This window comes from Westerdykella ornata (genome assembly GCF_010094085.1).
Source record: "Westerdykella ornata strain CBS 379.55 unplaced genomic scaffold EI97scaffold_3, whole genome shotgun sequence".
NCBI lineage: Eukaryota > Fungi > Ascomycota > Dothideomycetes > Pleosporales > Sporormiaceae > Westerdykella > Westerdykella ornata.
In genome coordinates this window covers 1,579,197-1,599,318 of record NW_022986853.1, presented here as the reverse complement: position 1 = coordinate 1,599,318, position 20,122 = coordinate 1,579,197, and the positions used below count along the sequence as shown (strand labels likewise).

Sequence of the window (20,122 nt, the reverse complement as noted above, 5' to 3'; positions counted from 1 at the left end):
CCGCGAGTTTGTAAACACGCACCGCACCTGCAGCTTGCAAAACCGGTAACAAAGGCTGTTCTCAACCTACGCCCTTGCTTCCTCCTCGCCGATAACATACTAACCCGCAGGTCACTCAGATAGTCGCTCTCTTGCGTGTTATTTACACTTTTGGGGGTCTTGATTCGCTGCCAAAGGATCTCGGACACCAGCAATTCCCCGCGTAAGCCACCGTCATGGAGAACTATCAGAAGATGGAAAAGATTGGGGAGGGTGAGTTTGATGCCGCAGCCACTCTGACGGCTGACCGGGATTGTATTGATGCTAACGTTGCGTAGGAACCTACGGCGTCGTCTACAAAGCTCGCGATCTCACAACCAAGGACAATAGGATTGTCGCCCTCAAGAAGATCCGCCTGGAGGCCGAGGATGAAGGCGTTCCCTCAACCGCTATCCGAGAGATCTCGCTCCTCAAGGAGATGAACGACCCCAACATTGTCCGCCTTCTGAACATCGTGCATGCCGACGGCCATAAGCTCTACCTCGTCTTCGAATACCTCGATCTCGATCTCAAGAAGTACATGGAGGCGCTCCCGGTGAGCCAGGGTGGGCGTGGGAAGCCTCTACCTGAGGGTTCAGGTCCTGCCCTCAAGTCGTTGGGTTTGGGCCCCGAGATGGTGAAGAAGTTTATGGGTCAGCTCTGCCAGGGTGTTCGGTATTGCCATGCTCATCGAGTGCTTCACCGCGATTTGAAGCCCCAGAATCTCCTGATTGACAAGGATGGCAACCTCAAGTTGGCTGATTTTGGTCTGGCGCGTGCCTTTGGCGTCCCGCTACGCACATATACTCACGAGGTACGCCTTTGCAGGCTGCCACTTTGAGCTTTACTAACTGGCACTCAGGTGGTCACGTTATGGTACCGTGCTCCCGAGATTCTGCTGGGTGGTCGGCAGTACTCGACAGGCGTCGATATGTGGTCGGTCGGCTGCATCTTCGCCGAGATGTGCACCCGCAAGCCTTTGTTCCCAGGTGACTCTGAAATTGACGAGATCTTCAAGATCTTCCGGTACCCTATACTGTTTCTACAAGTGCGAATACGGTTTGCTAACGAGAAGCAGGGTACTTGGAACCCCAGACGAACAGGAGTGGCCCGGCGTGACATCCTTCCCCGACTTCAAGTCTTCATTTCCCAAGTGGAAACGCACCGACATTGCGACCATAGTCACCAACCTGGACGACGCAGGCTTGGATCTTCTGGATGCTATGCTTGTCTACGACCCGGCTGGACGCATATCAGCCAAGCAGGCGGTCCAGCATCCCTACTTCACCGGCTCAAACGGATACGGCGGGTATTGATATGTCAGCAACGTCCCTGGAGGATAACGACTGTAACGGTGAACGGAAACATGTGGTACAGATAACAGTCTCAGTCCCTACGTTTCTTTTGTACTGGTATAGGCGTATGAATAGCGGAAACGGCGTCATAGGCGTTTTATTTTGGGTAGGTGTCTTTGGACTTTCGGGTAGCATCACTGGGCAATCGGCATTGTGTGCATCAAACATTTTTGTTCCGCAGTTGTGAACACTTTGTTTTCTGTGAATGGTGGTGCTTCCTATGACGCCACCAATCATTTCCCTCCCCGCACCGCTAGTGGGGCATCTAGCTCCGCAACCAGACCTTAGACTACTCCTTTGCACACCTCACATCGTCTCAGATGCCACCACAAGCCCCCGAACTTCTTCCTACACACGAAGGCCCACGCCTCATCGTCTACGCTCAGACCTTTCACGATGAAGATGGCCATTACCATTCATTGCTCCCGCTCATAACAGAGAAGACCGGCATTACGCATGTTATTGTAGCCGCCATACATATCAATGAGGATCCCGACAAGATTACTCTAAATGATCACCCGCCAGAGGACAAGCGCTACTACACGCTATGGAGCGAAGTAAAATGGCTTCAGGGCCACGGCGTCAAGGTGCTGGGTATGTTGGGTGGCGCCGCGAAGGGCAGTTATGAGCGTCTGACGGGGAGTGAGGAGCAGGTAAATACACTGGCTTTCCGTTACCTCAACTTAAGGAGGTTCAATCTATATATCTGCACAGTAATCTGACGAAATCCAGTTCGAGCGCTACTACACGCCGCTCAAACGCCTCATCCAGATCCACGCCCTCTCGGGCCTCGACCTCGACATCGAAGAACCCGTGCCGCTCTCCACGCCCTCCCGCCTCATCACCCGTCTCCGCGCAGACTTCGGCCCAGAATTCCTCATCACCATGGCCCCCGTAGCCACCGCCCTCCTCCCGGACCCAAACATCCCTCCCCACTTGCGCCCGCCGCGCCCCATGCTCGCAAGTCCAGGAACCACGCCGAACCCCCTGCACAAGACGCTCCCGCACCTCAGCGGCTTCAGCTACCCGGCGCTCGAGTGCAGCGCCGCAGGGCAGGAGGTAGCGTGGTACAACGCGCAGTTCTACTGCGGGTGGGGCGACGCGCGGAGCACGGCGTGGTACGAGGCCATCATCGCGGCCGGGTGGGCGCCTGAGCGCGTGGTCCTGGGCGTGGTGACGAATCCGCGGAATGGGGCCGGGTTCGTCGACGTGCAGAGGTTGAGCGAGGTGGTGGGCGAGTTGAGGAGGAAGTATTCCGGGGTGGGCAAGGGGTTTGGTGGGGTTATGGGGTGGGAGTATTTTAATGGCGGCGAGTCCGAGGAGGATTTGGAGGCTGTCACGGAGCCTGAGGTCGGGTGTGAGACGCTGAGGGCTGGGTGGGTGGGTGTGTTGGGGAGGGTGTTGAGGACGAGGGATGTCGTCGCTGGTGGTGGGGGGCAGCAGGTCGGTGGGGTGGGGAATGTTGCGTCGGAGGAGGAAATCAGACGGATTGTCGAGAGTTTACCGGGCGCGGAGGTGCCGTGGCCGGAGGAGAAGATTCAGGGGTTGGTGGCAATTGGGTTTGAGAGGCATGAAGCGGTCGCGGCGCTGAACGCTACGGACGGCGATGTCGATCTCGCTGCCGGTTTCCTGTTTGATCATAGGTAGGCGGGAGCTTTTTGGTAGTGGATCAAAGGTGGAGTTGGGCAAAGTACCAGCAACATGATTGAGGTGCGAGTAGAACGAAGAGATACCCAACGAGGCAGGCATGACGAGCGAAATCTCAACGTATGATAGATAATGGGAATGACAGAATTATAGGTAATGGACCACGATCCAAAATTACGAGCAGCGCTCAACGCAGGTCCCAAGTACGCCATCATACCAGCGAAACCACATGTACAAAAAGTCCCTTATTCCCAGTCATCATCGCTTTCCTCCGCCACGACTTCCTTCTTAGGGCTCGAAGGGGCTCGCGTAGAGGCGGCGCTCACAACATCATAGCTCGCGTCGCTGTCCGCAACAGACTTCTCATCGTTGGAGCGACGAGGTTGGGCAGCAGGCTTGAGAAGGTCGTTTGCCGACTCCGCCTTCAGCGTCTCTTTCGAGGCGGCGAGGTTGGTGGTGGAGTCGGTGGGTGCGGTTTTGGTGATGGGCGTGTCGGGTTCCGAGTCCGAGTCTTCGTCCCAGGCGACTTCTTCCTCTTCTGTGGGCGCCGAGGCTGGGGTGCAAGTTAGCATTGTTGTACACAAAAAAGGGGGTAGGTGGAAAGCAGAGGATCTCACCCTTAAGCATGTCCCTCCTCCTCTGCTCCTCACTCTCAATCACATGTCGCAGGAAGTAGTACCTGCACCAAAAATCCTTGTACTCTACCTTCTCGGGAACCAGCTTCTCCATCGCCCGCCTCAACTCCTCATACTTCTCCAAGTCCTTGGCAATCGCATCCGTCTTCCTCTCCACATCAAACCCCTCCTTGAACGGCCCCCACTGCGGGCTCACGGGATCCTTGATGAACGAATCCAGCGACGAGTGAATCACATGCAACTGCGCATCAAACCTTGTTGTATGAATCACCCTCCTCCCCTCGCTATCCTGGCTCTCAAACAGCACCTTTGACGACCCAGCGCCGGATCCCTCTCCCCCGAGCGCACCGGAAGCCTCAGGCGGCGCGACGGTGACGGCTTCGCGCAGGAAATTGGCAATGTTGGTGCCGAACTTGAGCAGCGCTTCGTCGGCGGCGTTCTCGGCTTTCTCAATGTCTTTGATGCGCTTGGCGGCTTCGGAGCGGAAGCGGGCGAGCATGTTTTCGGCTTCCTTGACGATGTCGGCGGGGAGGGATTCCGGGCGGTCTGGGTGCGATTCTGGTGATGGGGGCGCTTTGGATGTAGATGCGGTATCTTCTTTGTCCTTGGTGGTGGTGGCGGTGGTGTTGGGGTTGGAGGAGGAGGAGGAGGGAGTACTAGGTTGCACGGAGAGGGAGCGGATGTGGCTCGTCAGGGAGGAGAGGCCTGCGGTTGCGTTCGCGCTGGCGACGGGGAGCTGTTTGCTTGCTGTGGTGTAGTATTGCTCTCCCTACAGTTCTGTGTAAGCGCGATGGCCGATGAATACCGGGAACGGGATCCAGTGTACCTGTTTCTTCACGGAGCCTAGGAATCCCCCAAGGCGAGCTGCCCAGGGACTGCTGGATATAGCCTTATATGCATCCTGGAGCTCGGTGTTGAAGTCGTTGGTTTGCGGTGTACTCCCCTCGTTGCTCTGTTGTTGCGGCAGTGGGTCCTCGGGATAGCTTTCTTCTTGGATGTGATCGTAGGCGGAATCCATGGTGTTTTGCTGTAGGAAGAAGTAAAGTTTACAAAGGCTGGGAGAAAAGGAAGGGGTTGCCTCCGATATGAGGGCTATGAGGGTCTGGAGCGACGTCGTCCAGTAGCGTAGGGGAGGCCGTCCCGAGTAGAGAAGCGGGCGCTCCCCTCCGCAAGCGGGATGTCTTGGCATATATTGGTGGACGAACCCTTTGAGCGATTACTTTCTTTTAAAAAACATAAAACGTTGTAAAACGTCTGCAAGTCTAGGTTTTGATAATCACGACTCTAGCAGGCGAATTGGGTGTTCATGTCCTATGTACTTCTACGTAAGCGTTAGGTGGTTGTTTTGGTCGAGCTGGGATGGCGTGTATATATTCTGCTGCAGTCCGACAATAGATCTGGAAGTGATCATATTCGTATCAGAAATATTTGGCTTCTTTCTCGTAACCCTGCACATCTAAGGTATTGATATCCTACGCCGAGACTAAGCGTTCCCCTCAACTTCACCCGATTTGATTTGTCCCAGACTTGGAGATTTTCGGCTCATTATTCGTGATATGATCCATCAAGGCAGTTCTTGAGAAGACCTCACCTCCTCCCCTTCCGCACCACTTTCTCGAAGCCATCCTCGTCGATCTGTCGTTCCGGTTTCTCCTTGGGCTGCGCAGGAACCAGCGGCGGCGCATCCTCCATCTCTTCATCCTCGTCAGACTCCTCATCGACACTATCCCAGTCCCCCTCTTGCTCCCTTTCCACCACATTCACACCCCCAGTCGCAACTTCCCTCCCCTGCCTTTCCTCCCACCTCTTCTGCAGCGCATCCACAGTCTCAAACTCTCCCCTTAGCGTCTCCTGCCGTATCTTCAGGATATCCCGCGCCACAGGCACCTCCGTCTCATCCTCTATCCGCACCCCAAACTCATCTTCCATAGCCTGGAGCAGCACGACTTCAATGTCCTCGGTGTCCGTCTCCGGGTTCTCCGCAAAGATCTCGGATATCGCGCCGGCGAGCCAGTCGCGCTTGTCTGCGCTATTGGGGCCACCCCATTGGTTCTGTATTGCGACGGTCAGGTCGGGCCAGTTGAAGAGCGTGTACCATATCCCTAGGTCGAATTTGCGCTGTATTTCTTCTGCGAAGTTGTTAGACGGGAATGAGAAACGGCGTTTTTAAGGACTTCACCGGCGCTTGCGGTGATAGCCGCAGGTTCTACGGAGTTGGACATATTTTTGCTCCAGGTCTTTTGGGCGCAAATTCCTGAGATGCTCGGGTAGAAGAGACGAGAGAGTGGGTCGGATCTCTGTCGGACGTCATCCCCCTTCAGAACCAGGGATCGACCATAATCGGAGCAGTACGGCAGATGGACAGCTTTTTAGGAGGGAAAGGGCATACTAATAAGCAGGTGAATGGTGCGCAAGGAAATTGCTCGTTTACATGTGTGATTTTTTAGATATAATGGCGGGGAGGTACAGAAGGACACGGCACGTGACTGCCCCTTAATCTAATCAGATTTTGCCTATTTCGGCCAGCACTTGTACTCCTACAATCCACTTCACCCCATTCATGCGTCACCTTCTCTGGCCGCTACTCCTTTTTGTGCATACACGCCATGTTGCAGCCGCGGTCCGGAGAGGCGGTCACTGCTTCGATGCCTGCGATCTCACGCTAACGTATCTCGACTTCAACGACACGGATCGTGCCCTGTCGAAGAAGAGTCGGACTTGTCAAAGTGCGCTCCATGCGACGTCTTTGTATTTGTGCATCGACGAGCACTGCGTAGAGGATGGGAGGGAAGAATGGTTAGATGGGGTCAATGGAACCTGCCAAAATGCGGCAGGCATATCAATACCACCATGGACCATTATTGACACCTTTACTCCTGAAGATAGAGCACATGTAAGAAGGTTGAAAGCGGAAGAGGGCATGTGGTATTCTAGAGGTCCTCCTTTGAACGAAGTTGTGTTACCAGATGATGATTTTTTCGACCGAGCTTTCAAGACTTTGGTATGACTCCCCTTAGAACGCCGGTCTGTATAGACGGACTAACCGAATGAAAAGGAATTTGCGTTTTTTGAGATAGATACTCACTGGTTATATGGGTAAGTTCTTGGACGTTGTTTGAGGTGCCATTCATTAATGAATTCAGAATTGCTATGTACTACTTTTGGGCTGCAGTAATCACCATCGGAATTTGCTGGCGTCTGGCCTTCCTGATTCAGGAGATTCGACATCGGAACTTTCAACGTATTCCAGGCGACGACCTCGAGTTGGAAGACGTCAATGGGCGCAAAGGCGCCCAGGTCACACTAAGAGCATATGGCCTACTAAAGCGCTACATCCTCGTCCCAGCTACATTCGGATACCGCTGCGCGCAGAACATAGGCTGGTGCACTATTCCGCCCCGAGTACAAAGTCTCACCATCTTCGCCTTTGTAATCCTCAACCTCATCCTATGTTGCATCAGCTATCCAGTCTTCGCTGGTAATCTCTATTGGCCGTTGGTATCCACGCAGCTGTGGCGCTACGTCTCTGACCGTACCGGAGTGATTGCACTTGCAAATTTCCCTCTAATTTGGCTGTTTGGAACGAGAAACAATGTCTTGATGTGGCTTACCGGATGGGGATTTGGAACGTACAACAGCTTTCACAGATGGGTGGCTCGGGTGGCTACGGTGCAAGCGGTTGTACATTCTGTTGGGTACACTGAAATGGTGTTTGAGCGTGAGTATGGTTACCTTACAAAAGCGATCAGGGTTGTTAACCAGTGCAGGCGGGAATTGGTCTCTATTCATGAAATACTTGCGCAAACACTACTTCTGGAACGGCGAAATCGTAAGCTGGCCATCTGCTAAGCTCGCTCAGTCCGATAGTCCAAAATCTCACGTATATGATAGGCAACCGTCCTCATGTGCGCAATCTGCGCATGTTCGGTTTACGGTCTTCGACGCTGCCATTACGAAATCTTTCTGGTCACCCACATCTTCCTCTCCATCATTGTGCTCTTAACAACGTTCTAGTGAGTACAGCCACCTTTTTCTCTTATCCCAAATGCTCACAACGTTCCAGTCACGTCGAGATTTTCAACGGCGAATGGAACATCTTCATCTGGCCCTGCCTTGCGATCTGGATCCTGGACCGCGCCCTCCGCCTCCTCCGCATTCTGGCCTTCAACAGGATAATTTGGAACACCTATGCAACAGCTACATACGACTCAACCTCTAACATCGTCCGATTGAAGGTACCATGCGAGCAGAATCTCGTGCGACCACAACCGGGAGCTTACTACTACATATACGTTCTCAATGACCTGCTATTTGCGCATCAGAACCATCCATTTACACTGGCATACATGTCCTCGAACGATGGCGCCGATTCAACCGATGGGATTCATATCTCCCGCCACTGCAGAGCCGATTCCACGACATCGTCAGTATCTTCCGAATCTTCCTCCCTCCTGCGCCCCACGAGTCCCCGGTCACCAACACTAACCTTCCTCATCCGTCCCTACGACGGACTGACCTCCCGCCTGCGCCGCATTTGCACAAGCGCTTCCAGAACTTCCGTCCGCGTCCTCGTCGAAGGACCTTACGGTGCACAGCAACCGCTTCACACCTTCCCCTCTGTGCTGTTTATAGCCGGGGGGACGGGCATCGCGGTCGCGCTGTCGTATCTTCCTTCCCTGTTACGTGAAGATGGGGAAAGCGAGGTGGTGGACGTACATCTTGTATGGGCGGTTAGGGAACAAGCACTTTGGAAACAGGTGCTTCAGACGGATATCCCGAGCATGGTGCTGAGGGATGATAGGTTCAGGGTTACTGTGCATGTGACGAAGGATGTGGATGACGGAGGGAAAGACGCTGATGATGCTATCGACAGTTCTCACATTGCTGATCGGAGATATGACCAGGAAGTCATAGGGCATGTTGAGGCCAAAGGTGGGAGACCGAACGTCAGCGCCGCAGTCGAAGATGCCGCGCAAGAGGTAGGTAGGGCAGGGAGATTAGCGGTTGTGGCATGTGGGCCGGCGCAGATGGCGGATGAAGCGCGGAGAGCGTGTGTTGGAGTGTTGGGAGCAGGATATACCGGGGTGGAGTACTTTGAGGAGAGTTTCAAGTGGTAGAGGGATTATACATGGAGATAACGAGTACTATGATGCTGCAGTTTGTACACCTGTCCATGTTACTTGAGAACAATGATGCGCGATTAGTGTTTTGCATATCTTGGTAGAAGCATTTTCCACGGTAAAGAACGTTATATCAAACACCAGTTGGACTTGTAGATATCGAGTAATGTTTAACAATGTTTAACTTGGGATACCACCGCTTGAATCATGTGTATTACCCATTTCCCAGTTCACTGCCCAACGTATCCAAGGAGAACTAAACCGCCAATCCCTTGACCATCACTAGTTCATACAAATGCCCAATCCAAAGGTCCAAACTTCTCCCCCACCCCGAGACGACATACCCAACACCTCACACCTCCAACCTAACCACCCAATCACCCCTCAATCCCCAAATGATCCACCCTCCGCACCTGCTTCTCCCCCTTCCCTTGACTCTCCTCCACCCTCTTCTGCCGCGCTTGTCCAACCTCCCTACTCCTCTCCTGCTTCGACTCCGCCACCTGCCTCCCATCCGCATACGCCGTCCCCTGCCCCGCCGCATACCCCTGCGCGGCGCCGCGCTCCTCACCCTCTTCTACAGAATGCGAAGCCCCATCCGGTTGCGTGTGCGTAGTTTTCTTCTTCTTGGAGGAGAATGCACCACTGAGGGCGCCGAAGATGTTGAGGTTGAGGCCGGCGGAGGCGTCGGCGCGGGCGGTGTGCGTGGTTGTTTCTGTGTCGCGGGTGTAGTGGTTTTGGGAGAGGTCGGCGGATTGGTGTTGGTGGGATTGGAGGGCTTGCTGGGAGGAGGCTTGTTTGGAGAGGGCGCGGGACATGTTGGTTGTATTTACCCAATGAAGGATGAGTATAGTTTGTGTGTGAATGCTGAGGTGTTGATGAGATAGGAGGCTCTAAATCGGCAATGGTGGGGGGTTCGATTGTTGATGACCAGTCCTAAGGCGGTAACGATATGGAAGTCTAAATACTTCTCGCTACCTGGTCCTTCTACTTGTACTTGTGCCTGGCGCTGACCATCATCATCAGAACCCTTTGTGTGAGGTTGATGATGTGAAGGTGCAGCATGACATCATGGGCTGTCGGTCGCCAAGCGGACGCACGGGCCTTTGGTGAATGAACCCCATCCTGTTTTTACGAGTTGACAGCTATGACAGGAGACGGCCTCGCTAATATAGATCGGACTCTGAGGTAGCTCTTCAAAGCCATAGGTGAGAGGTATGTTTCGGCACAACTATCGAGAGTCGTCGGATATGTTGTTCGGATGCTCGAACCCAGCGGGCTATCTCAATGCCTCCATGAGATTATCCCAGAATCCGAGATCATAGACATTCTCCACGGCGCCGATATTCCAGACTCTTTCAAAGCTGTCCTCGTCTGCCACACAGCGTATGCGCTCTGGAAGTCTCGTCGGCGGTTGTCCGTTCAGGGTCCGTATCAGCACATGACGGCTCTCCAGCGGCCAGGATGTGCGTGGTTCCGCTGGATCTTCTTTTTCCTCTTCCTTCTTTCCATATACACCCCGTTCCAAAGCCTCTCCAGCTTGGATCCTTTCGACCTTCTTGCTGTGACCCAGGAAGACGCAGCCATCAGCCATATCATCCCTCCAATCTGCCCACTTCGCATTCTCATTCGTTGTCATTCCCGCCCAAATCAGGTAAATATGATAGCCAAGCAGTCCCAGCGGAAGCGGCCAAGTCAGAAGCGCTAGCAACCCTACACCTGAGGCTCGCACACCCCCGACATCGATGTATATCGACGCGTAGGTGGTAAGATAGTGCCATTTCGTATCACCCCAGCGAGCCCACCCGTCCAGACGATTCTGATTCTTGTATCTGTACCATCGCTCATGTTGCGCATAGTACCTCTCTGCTCGGGGATGAATAACGCTATACGCAAGAAAGGCGGCATATGCAAGCAAGATGCCCGTTGATAGAAGCAGCGCCAGGAACCACCGGTAATTCCCTCTTCCAAGACAGTTGTTCACCCAAATGCAGTGGTGATCCATACGCGCGACGCACGTTTTGCAGATGCGGCAGTGCTTGCTACGAGCTGGTTTGAGGAGGTTGCACGTTTTACATGTGACCTCTGGATAAAAGAGCACACGGTCGTAGGGGTAGAGGCGCATTTGTTCCGAGTGGTTGGCGGGCGTGATATATGTTTTACTATTCTTCTTGGCGCTGAGGTAGGTGAAGAGATAAGGAAGGGGCAGGAGTAGAGGAATGAGGAGTTTGTGGTGAAGGGGCAGAAGGGGCCATGTTGCTGGGAGAAATAAGGCAGCACTGATGGAGACCAGTCCAAGGAAGAAGATGATGACCAAAGGGTGCTTCTCGTTGATTAGGTAGTTACCCAAGCGAGAGAACGTTGAAGCTATTCGCCCGTTTGTGAAGTAGCTGTCGAATTTCGCAAATAGAGACGGAATGCGGACGAAGAGAATGAGGTGGATCCAGCCAATGGGTGTTTTTCTAAAGACATGAGCGTGGGGTTTCAGATATTAAGGGGGAGACCTGCCTGAAAATTGGTAAACGCCCGAAGAAGGCGACGAATGTCACAAATGACACTGAAAAGGTGAATATGAGGACGTTACGCAGCAGAGCCATCGTGAAGGATGCCGGCGCCACACGAGGGGCGAAGACAACGACGGAATTTACGGCGCCTATCGTATTCCACACAGCGCGCAGTATCGTCGACGTAAGACTTTTATATCAAACATCATGTTATGTGTGTAAAGTCCACCGGCTGTCGCAACCATTGAACTGGAAGATGAAGATGTTGACCGACGCCAAGACTGGTCCCGTGACAGCGTGTTAGCACGCGTCACCCCCACCCATTAGCTCACTTCACTTCCCGCAGCTCCAACCCACCCCACTAGTCAGGATGGCAGCGCCTACTGTCTACGAGAATGTCGCCCCTGGCGCGAATATAAAGGGCTCACTTTTCGCCGGCAAGAAGTTCTGGGTCTCCCAGCGCATCCCCCAGCGGACGTCGTTCTTGGAGCGCATCAGGAGCAATGGCGGCGAGGTGGTGTTGCTAGAGAAGAAGGCGGATTATATGATTGCCGACCACTTCCGAAAAGACTGTCCTCCGGGGAGTATCTCGTACACGTTTATTGAAGAATCTATCAAGAGCGGAGCGCTTGCGGATCCTGAAGACCATCGCGCGGGACCACCTCTGGGGACTGCACGCGAAGCTGGATCGATGGTCAGACCCACCAAATCGAGTCGAGCGCCGTACACGACTGAGGACGATAGAATACTCTACAACTGGGTGAAAGAGTACGAGAGGCAGGGCGGTGCGGTCAGCGGAAATGAGATATATAAACAGCTCGAGGCGAAGGTGAGAGGGGGGATTTAGTATCCGACGGGCTATAGCTGATTTCAACAGCATCCGCGACACACATGGCAGTCCTACCGCGACCGGTATTTGAAGAGGCTTCAGCACAGAAAGCCACCTACGCTCAGTGTTCCGCACAACGCTCCCCCGTCCCCTCCGTCTGATCAATCCGCAGATCAGCTCCAATCCGAACCCCAACTAGAGCCTTCAGAGCATAACGAGATGCGAGCCCCAAAGCCCAAAAGCACGCCCCCCGTCAAAAAGGGGGGAGCAGGAAACGTGAAACAGGAGCGAGCAAAGCAGAAGAAAAGCCACACCGTCGAGGAATTACGGGGGATGTTTGATGAGGAGGACTGGGAAGAACTCTATGCGAATGTGGACACGATTCTCCAAGCGAGCGTTGAAATCTATCTTGAGGGGTGGGTAACTTGGGCCAAAGGGACAACTCAGACTGCAGAGCAGTGGCAGCAGTTCTTCGAGAAAGTGGTAGTTCCAGAGTGGAAGAAGGATGCAACACCCAAAAAGCAGGCCATCCAGGCAAGGGTTTCGCAAAGGCATGCCAATGCTCGTAAGGATCACGGCGATGAACCCATTGTTGAACCTTCCGATTCTACGCCCACACCTTCGCGGAAACGCAAAACACCCGAACTGGAGCTTCGTAGCGCTTCACCAGACGCGGAGTTGTTTGATTCTTTCGTCGAACGATTTTTGGAAGAGCGCCAAGGTCGAAGGGCACAGTCAGCATACATGTTTTGGGCGAGGGAGAAAGGCGGTCATAGGAAGATCGCCATATGGGAGGAAGCGCCTGGATTAACTTCTGGTAAGCCAACGGACCTCGGAGCCGAGCATGGTGCCCATTTGCTCATTGTTCTACAGCAGAACTCCATAAACGGCTGAAACCTCAGTGGGACGCACTGCCAGACGCCGACAAGATGGTCTACGCGATTATGGAAGATGCGGATAGGAGGCGAGTCGAGATCGAGGAGGAGCGGGCCCGAAAGGCTGCAAGAATTGGAAAGCGAAAGGTGGAGCAAGAACAGATGCCGTCATCATCAACCGCAGTCCAGCAGACACCGGACTACATTTCACATACCCATACGCGCATCATGCAAAGCATCGAGTCTGGGCAGCTTGCCGAGTTTTCTAAACAGATCACCGACGGTCATCCGTCCAAGAGGCGAAAGCGTGACACCTCACCGCCTGTAAAACAGCCGAAGCAACCAGTGGTTACAGGGACTCAACGTGACCCGCTTGAGATATCGTCTGGCGACCAGAGTTCAGAATCAGAAGATGACGAGGAAATGGTGGATGCTCTGGAGGAGCAACGGAGAGAAGAGGATGAGTTGGAGGAAAAGGACTCGGAAGAGGACGAGCTGCCCACGCCCAGTACAAAGCGACCGAACGATCATACCCCGACCTCTGACCTCCCACCCGATACTCCCACCACCCCACGACCACCGCGGCCCCATACCACAGCATTCGATACCCAAGCCATCCTCTCCTCGCCATCCCCAACCCCAACCCTCCCCCTGCAAGCTATACCCCGTCCGCAACAAACACAACCCCAACCAAGCGCAAACCGCGAAAGCGAAACCCCCGCCCGCTCTTCCTCGCCCCTCGCTCCCTCCGCCTCGATATCCACCACGCACTCCATCCACGAATTCCGCCGCTCTCTCCAGGAAATCCGAGAATCGAAAGAAAGAGAAGAAGAACAAGAACCATCGCTCCCACCAGACGACTCAACCCTAGCGCCCCTACCACTACCGGAAAAGACGCCTTCGTCCCCAGGCTCGGACTCCGACTCCACGGACCCGGACCCCATGCTCCGCCCGACCGAATACGACAGGTTCTTGGCGGAGGAGAGAGGGTACGGTTTCACCGAGGACGAGATCAAGGCGGCCCTGCATCGCACCGGGTTCAGGCCTATGCTTGCGTCCGAGGTGCTGGAAGCGTGGCGGAAGGGGAAGGAATTGCCGAATAAGAGGGGGATTTGGAGTAGAGAGGATGACGAGGCGGCCGAAGGGGGGGATGGGGTGGCGTTGGCTTTGCTGGCGAAGAAGCATTCGATGGATGGGTGGGGTGGATTGGAGGAGAGGTTGAAGTTTTTGCGCAAGGTTAGGGATGCGACGTAGGCGGTTTGGGTTGGGTTTTTATTCTTGAAGAATCCAAGTCTGGGGTATGAAGTCGTGGATTCTATGTGCTGATATGATGTACGATGCTTCCCTGCTTTGGTAGACAGCCTTGCCTGCGAAAAAAGAGAAGAAGGCCATGCTCGCCGACTTCAACCTCCAATGCAACAGCCAAGCCCGCTCTCACAATCTCCTTCATATAAGCAAAAACAGCGACATGAATAAAGTGGTATATATCCCATGCAACCAGCCAGCCCTCCATGCCATCTATAATACCCAAACAATGCCCTAGAAACTCCGTATGCAACAAGAGAAACTCGCTATAAACAACATCACGACATTCACATCTTCCCCCTCCACTTCTCTCCTACCCCCCACCCCCATAACCCCGAGGAAAACACCTCGCCACGCCCTCGACGCCCGTCTTCGCAACCGCCACATGCCACGGCACAGTCCCCATCCTATTCCCCCTGACCCCCTTCAATCTCGCCAGCGTCCCCAATCCTCGAAACTGCGTGAGGATATCCTTCATCAGGTTCTCCACGCTCGCCCGATGCTGCGGCGTCGGAGTCCAAATCAGACTCATCCGATTTTGATTCTCCGACGAGGGACCACCCGTGCCGAGAGGACCTTGTGACCCGCCGGGTGATACGCCGTCGGTGGGTGTGGGGAAGGGGGAAATGGGGGCGGTGCGATTCCCGACTGTGGTGATCCAGATCATGTTGACGCCTACGACGATGGGGCCTACTTCGGGGTCGGGCACCGATGGCGGCGGCGGGCTGGTCTCGTGCGGTAGGCCGCGCTTGATCAGAAGGCCTGAGACGAGAGAAGGGCGGAATTCGACCGTCGAGTGGCAGCTATGCAGGCGATGGGCGAGAATCACACCCCACGATTCGTCTGTGACGTCTACGAGGCGGGCGTCAGGATCGTTGGCTGGGTCAATCGCGGGTTCGGCAGCTGGAGTCGCTGCAGGGGTAAGGTTATGTCCATCTGGAGAGACACCAGCTTGAGGAGTCGACGCGGGCGTCCCCGCTGGTGCCTGGGCGTTGCTGTTTTGACCGCTGGGGTAGGCCATAGTAGGGACGCATTTCAGGGGCAAGTTCGGCTCCACCGTCAGTAGAATCGTGAAGAAGTTGACGACCTTGTTCTGGGTGGCGGCAAGGAAATACCACGCTTCGATCTCCTCCTTTTCCATTGCCCCGTGCTTGGCAATGCATAGTCGCCATTTGATCTTTCGTGCCTGGCATATCTCGACTGTAGTCTGCCAGACTTCTCTCGCAATCTCGATGAAAGACCGTCTCCCAATATGATATGAGACAACCGTTCGAGACCTTCCGCAGCTGTCTGTCCAGGCAGCGGTCATCCAGCTGTCGTCAAAGCTCTTAGCATACCCGATGTGCATGTACGAATTCTCTCGCAACAGATCTGGCGGAGGATCAGCTACCGTCCTGAAGTCGATCTGGCGCGGGAGGCATTCTTCCAAATGGAAAGCCGGTGCGGCGTAGATGCTCAAGGGCAATTTTTCGTCGCTGGGGCTGCTCGGCGGACAGCGGTCGTATACTTCCCGGGCAAGGCTGGCGTATACGGTGGCGTCGAGGATAACCGGAATCTCGAAGGAGGCTATGTACTCCATTGGGACAATCTGAAGGACGACGTCGGGTTTCAATCCCATTTCCATCCTAGCGGAACTCCCGTGACTGTACGCCTGGAACAGGCTCCAGAAGGCCGAGCATAGCTCCCACAATGCCGACGAATTCTTGAAAGGATTGACTATGTATATGACGAAGGCATCGATGCGTGGCATGTCCTCGCCATTCTGCATGTCTGCATGCTTTGCAGCAAGAGCGGTTCCCAACGCCTTGCATGTTTCCCGCAACGACCTGAATGCCGCCCGCGAAGTGGCTTGGGTGGGGACCGACCAGGGTACGAGTCCTCTCGGATGATCTTCCGAGCACTCCACGGTCTCATGGTTACCGAGCTTTTGGCCTTCGTAGGCAATGCGCAGGTTCAACAAGAAGTGCTCGAGCCAAGGTTTCAACGGGTCGCTGTCCGGATAGACGCAAATAGCACCCACATTCTTGGAAGAGCTGCATGGTGCCAAACCAAGGATCTCCCAGAAGTTCAATGCGGGAGGCAAGAACTCCCAAGAGGCGTCCGATCGCTTCACTCTGATATACGGAGGTTGCATCCGAACAAAATGACAGCCGAAGGTCGCTCCATCATTCGGTCTCCGCCCCGAGGCTCGTTGCTGTTGTGTGTGGGCTGAAGGGGGCGGTTCCGGATAGATCTCCGCAACGGAAGCCAATCCTGCGAGACTGCAATCTTGCGCCTTTGGAAAGATATCCCTGATGGAATGCCGTAAACCTGCTGTCAACGGCTTCGAATCGTGCTGCACAATGGGAGATCCGTTTTGGAACAGGTTCAGTGTCGTTGCAACAACTTGGTCAGTAAGGACCTGCGCCACAGCTATACTATCGCTTCCACTTAGCGGTTCCTCATACTCAGCTTCTGACGTGCTGAGATCCGGAATTGATGCCGGCGTACCGGGTGTGGAAGTAGCCGCAGTCCCAACGTTATTGTGTCCCTTGGATGACACTTGTGTTGGTGGCGGAGCATCAGTCAGGGACCAATCCCATCGATCAGGCTCGAGTGATGGAATGACCCTCTTGTCCGTGGTCACACCAAGTACATCCAGCGCGTCTCCGAACACTGATGAGGCGAATGACGTTGCCGACATGGGAGTTGCATTTCCATCCCCGGGGAATTTCCTCTTCATTGTTCCAAAGGGTCCCGCTGAGAGTGCCGCTTCAGACACTGATGCCTTCTCTTCTGCCTCTTCTGAGGTCGACGAAGTCACACTCGCAGAGTCCGAAGAGGTCTCATCGAACTCGCTGTCGGCAGACACTGCCTCTATCCCTGCACCAGGAGAGAGACCAGCTGCAACTCGTAATTCGCTGATTGAAGGCACACTTGTTGAAGGAGCAGGACCTTTTCCGACTCGCTTTCCCATGTTTTTGCCAGCCCGGAGCTTTTCTTTGGGGAACTTGAAACGCCCTTCGAAATACTTCAGGTCCGACTCGGCCGCTTCCCTGCCGAAGGTGATCGGCTGGAAAACGCTGTGTGGGTGCACGGCATGTTGTCTCCCAGCAGTGGATGAGAGAGCAGCTTGTTGCTTCGCTGACAAGGGCCCCCGCCGATCTCTGGAGTCCTTTGCTTCGGGTTCCAGTTCTTCGATCGTTATCGGCTCAGATGTACCAATGTGTCTTGAAGGCACGGAGTCAACCTCCATAGCCATAGTCCCGTTGGCCACCTCTTTATCCCCTGTCTCCTCCATCTTGACATACTGTTTCTGGTGCAGGGGTAGATTAGATGCAGAAGTAAGTGCACTCTCTAAGGCCGCCATAGGATCCGTTTGATCTTCCTTCTCATCCGCAAGCGCTTTGAAAGATGGGGTATCCTCGACACGAGCTTCTTTGGAGGTATCCACACCTCCGCCCTTTCCAGCGCCTGCATCCGCCATCTCACCAACTTCTCCGTGATCCGGCCCATCAAAGAAACTAAAATCCGCATCTGTTACTCCATTGCCACCAAAGTCGTCTTCATCCATGTCGTTAAAAAGATCATCATCGTTCTCACCTGCATCCAGGCCCTCGTAGCCGGGATGCTCATCGGGCGCATTTTGCGAGTCTTGTTGCCCATTTGGGCGGGGGCCCTCTGAAGGTGCTGATACATTGATGCCAGGTGTGATCCCTGCAGGTGCAAGAACTTTACTCGTCGCGGTGCCGCTTATGGTCGGGGTGTCGCCTTGTGTAACAGCAGTGCCAGGGACTACGCCATCCGGTGGTGTAGGATAGACGCCGGCTGCTGATTGAAGCTCTCCATACGGTACCGTCCGAGGATGATTCGGCGAAGAAGGAAACAGACCGCCAGGCATGTCTTCTTTTAACCGAGCCGCGGCTGCTTCTTCTTGAGCTTTCGTGGCAAGGCGGCGTGCTTCCTCAGCCTTGTCTCTCTCGGCCTTACCCAGAAACCATTCCTCCGCTGCGTCTATCGGGTCCTTGAATCCGGTCGTCTGAGAGTTTGCAAACCACAGGAGGGGGTCATCAGGGCGATTCGTAGGCCATCCAACGCGGGACTCAGGTAGAATCGTAGAGTCGTAGAGGAAGCACAGCGCTCGAGGCCAGTAGATATCGCCGACGTAATTCGTTGGTGTTTGCAAAAGCCGAATTCTTACCCATGCGTCTTTTCCGTCCAAGCCGCTGGTCGAATACCCCTTCCAGCAGAGCCATCGTGCCAGCTGGGCCTTCCACTTATCAACCGAACTCTCAAGCAGCCCGACTTTGATCCTTTTTCTTCGCGATCTCGTACTAGAGTCACCGGTGCTCATCAATACCGGATCTTCGAAGCTCACAACCCTAGCAAGCCAACCATTAGGTGCAATTCGAACGCACTTGTTAAGCACCTTCTCTTGCAATGGCGATTCCGAGAAGCCGTCTAAGCATCGAATTGCAGTCTGATACGGTACGCATACGCTTGATACGAGCACCGTCCCGTTGCTGGCCCAATAAACACTAAGATCCGTCAAGAAGACAGAATGACCGCCAAAACCGGTGTTGTCACGGGAGTCTTGTCCATAATACGGCGGCTTGCACACGAACGTTCTGAAATTGAGAGCAACGGCCTGCTGGTGCTTGACCCAATGATAGGATATCAGGGCAATGACAGAGGCCGTGAACAGTTCATAGAGTGTGAAAACATCATTTGCCTGCAGCTGTGGGGTCGGCGCAGGCGGCGGCGCTCGTTGTGAAGCGGGCGTGGAAGGGGTGTTTGCGCTTACAGACGCCGAGGGATTCTGGATCGGAGGTCTCCTATTCGGCGGCCGTGCCAACTCACCAGCTTTGACAACACCGGATTGCTCGCCTGCAACAACACGTCAGCATGTGCCCTCAATACTGCGGCGGTTCATCATACGCTTTAATTCATATCCCTCGACTTTTGGCGGTTCAGGAGGACTCCCGGCCGTCTTCTCGGGAGAAGTCGCTTCGAATATCCACAGCCACGGCCTTGGGCGAGTTCCGCGATCCTGTATGACCAACTGCTTACGCTGCCTGAACTCCGCCTCAACAGCGGAAACATCTTCAAAAGGTAGAGTATCAGTCGGGTTGCGCGGGGGAAGCGTGCCAATCCGAGAGACGGAGAAGGCTTGGTACGATACGATTTCGAAGCCAGCCTGTATGATAGTCAGCATCGTGTTTGCCGCACAGAGAGGAACAGATGAACTTACAATAGACTGCACACTGGTATTGCAGGACTTGAGAAATTCCATTAGACAGACTGGCTGCCCGCTATGGAACGCTCCGGTGGTATTGACGTTGAATGAAAAGCCCGAACGCGGCAGTATGAAGCTGCATCAACCCGTCTCTGGTGCGTGAGGTTGGGAGGCCGAGGCTATGAAGCGGGACCGGGTGCTGAGCGTGTCGTGAATACGGCGGTGGTTATCGCGGATTCATGGTAGTATGGCGCGATTCGGTGGTGCATGATGGTCAAGGAGAGCAGGCGAGACGGTCTCGGGCGCTGTGGTGATGGATCCAGCTCTTAGTTCATGTCAGGAGCCTCTCCGGATGCAAGAGATGCTGGATTTGAATCTTGAAAGATGTGGCCGGCACGCAACCAGACGATGGCCGGGGATGATGTCTGGGTGCAGGCCCTGGGTGCTGAGTGCTGGCGATTTGCGACTCGTGATCGCGGAGGAGGCCATGTCAAGTTCAGGGAACGCTGGACCCTTGCTCCGGCGCACGGGCCGCTGGGAAAGGGAAACCCGAAGCCCGGACTCCGCCTTGGCCTCCGTTCAGCCCTACCAAGCCACATCGCAAGCCACACATCCTGAT

At 54.5% G+C, this 20,122-nt stretch overlaps 8 protein-coding genes across 8 annotated transcripts; 3 read left to right on the top strand and 5 right to left on the bottom strand.

Annotated features, from left to right (window-relative positions):
• Positions 1 to 42: 42 nt before the first annotated feature.
• Positions 43 to 3,208, top strand: EI97DRAFT_499125 (Pkinase-domain-containing protein). The gene is made up of 7 exons (XM_033802585.1): positions 43 to 252; positions 318 to 832; positions 881 to 1,044; positions 1,097 to 1,327; positions 1,437 to 1,479; positions 1,643 to 2,026; positions 2,106 to 3,208. The coding sequence occupies exons 1-7, from the start codon at positions 216 to 218 to the stop codon at positions 3,018 to 3,020; spliced, it is 2,289 nt and encodes a 762-aa protein (XP_033657290.1). The 5' UTR covers positions 43 to 215; the 3' UTR covers positions 3,021 to 3,208.
• On the bottom strand, positions 3,129 to 4,918 carry EI97DRAFT_430768 (uncharacterized protein). The gene is made up of 3 exons (XM_033797772.1): positions 4,482 to 4,918; positions 3,638 to 4,424; positions 3,129 to 3,573 (listed from the first exon to the last, which is right to left on the bottom strand). Exons 1-3 carry the CDS (start codon positions 4,671 to 4,673, stop codon positions 3,266 to 3,268), a joined length of 1,287 nt encoding a protein of 428 aa, XP_033657289.1. The 5' UTR covers positions 4,674 to 4,918; the 3' UTR covers positions 3,129 to 3,265.
• A 324-nt stretch (positions 4,919 to 5,242) lies between these two features.
• On the bottom strand, positions 5,243 to 5,966 carry EI97DRAFT_492256 (pre-rRNA-processing protein-like protein TSR2; the record flags this gene model as incomplete). Its single annotated transcript, XM_033802306.1, has 2 exons — positions 5,835 to 5,966; positions 5,243 to 5,784 (listed from the first exon to the last, which is right to left on the bottom strand). The coding sequence occupies exons 1-2, from the start codon at positions 5,875 to 5,877 to the stop codon at positions 5,243 to 5,245; spliced, it is 585 nt and encodes a 194-aa protein (XP_033657288.1). The 5' UTR covers positions 5,878 to 5,966.
• A 223-nt stretch (positions 5,967 to 6,189) lies between these two features.
• Positions 6,190 to 8,892, top strand: EI97DRAFT_413032 (uncharacterized protein). The gene is made up of 6 exons (XM_033796777.1): positions 6,190 to 6,656; positions 6,711 to 6,751; positions 6,799 to 7,373; positions 7,423 to 7,484; positions 7,547 to 7,668; positions 7,719 to 8,892. Exons 1-6 carry the CDS (start codon positions 6,216 to 6,218, stop codon positions 8,770 to 8,772), a joined length of 2,295 nt encoding a protein of 764 aa, XP_033657287.1. The 5' UTR covers positions 6,190 to 6,215; the 3' UTR covers positions 8,773 to 8,892.
• Positions 8,893 to 9,152: 260 nt separating this feature from the next.
• On the bottom strand, positions 9,153 to 9,593 carry EI97DRAFT_440042 (uncharacterized protein; the record flags this gene model as incomplete). The annotated part of the gene is made up of 1 exon (XM_033799599.1): positions 9,153 to 9,593. One exon carries the CDS (start codon positions 9,591 to 9,593, stop codon positions 9,153 to 9,155), a length of 441 nt encoding a protein of 146 aa, XP_033657286.1.
• A 365-nt stretch (positions 9,594 to 9,958) lies between these two features.
• EI97DRAFT_430765 (zf-DHHC-domain-containing protein) lies at positions 9,959 to 11,474 on the bottom strand. Its single transcript, XM_033797771.1, has 2 exons — positions 11,284 to 11,474; positions 9,959 to 11,237 (listed from the first exon to the last, which is right to left on the bottom strand). Exons 1-2 carry the CDS (start codon positions 11,370 to 11,372, stop codon positions 10,055 to 10,057), a joined length of 1,272 nt encoding a protein of 423 aa, XP_033657285.1. The 5' UTR covers positions 11,373 to 11,474; the 3' UTR covers positions 9,959 to 10,054.
• Positions 11,475 to 11,635: 161 nt separating this feature from the next.
• EI97DRAFT_430763 (uncharacterized protein) lies at positions 11,636 to 14,413 on the top strand. Its single transcript, XM_033797770.1, has 3 exons — positions 11,636 to 12,108; positions 12,157 to 12,925; positions 12,982 to 14,413. Exons 1-3 carry the CDS (start codon positions 11,650 to 11,652, stop codon positions 14,235 to 14,237), a joined length of 2,484 nt encoding a protein of 827 aa, XP_033657284.1. The 5' UTR covers positions 11,636 to 11,649; the 3' UTR covers positions 14,238 to 14,413.
• Positions 14,414 to 14,601: 188 nt separating this feature from the next.
• Positions 14,602 to 19,953, bottom strand: EI97DRAFT_413028 (uncharacterized protein; the record flags this gene model as incomplete). Its single annotated transcript, XM_033796776.1, has 3 exons — positions 19,519 to 19,953; positions 19,206 to 19,464; positions 14,602 to 19,154 (listed from the first exon to the last, which is right to left on the bottom strand). The coding sequence occupies exons 1-3, from the start codon at positions 19,558 to 19,560 to the stop codon at positions 14,602 to 14,604; spliced, it is 4,854 nt and encodes a 1,617-aa protein (XP_033657283.1). The 5' UTR covers positions 19,561 to 19,953.
• Positions 19,954 to 20,122: the final 169 nt, after the last annotated feature.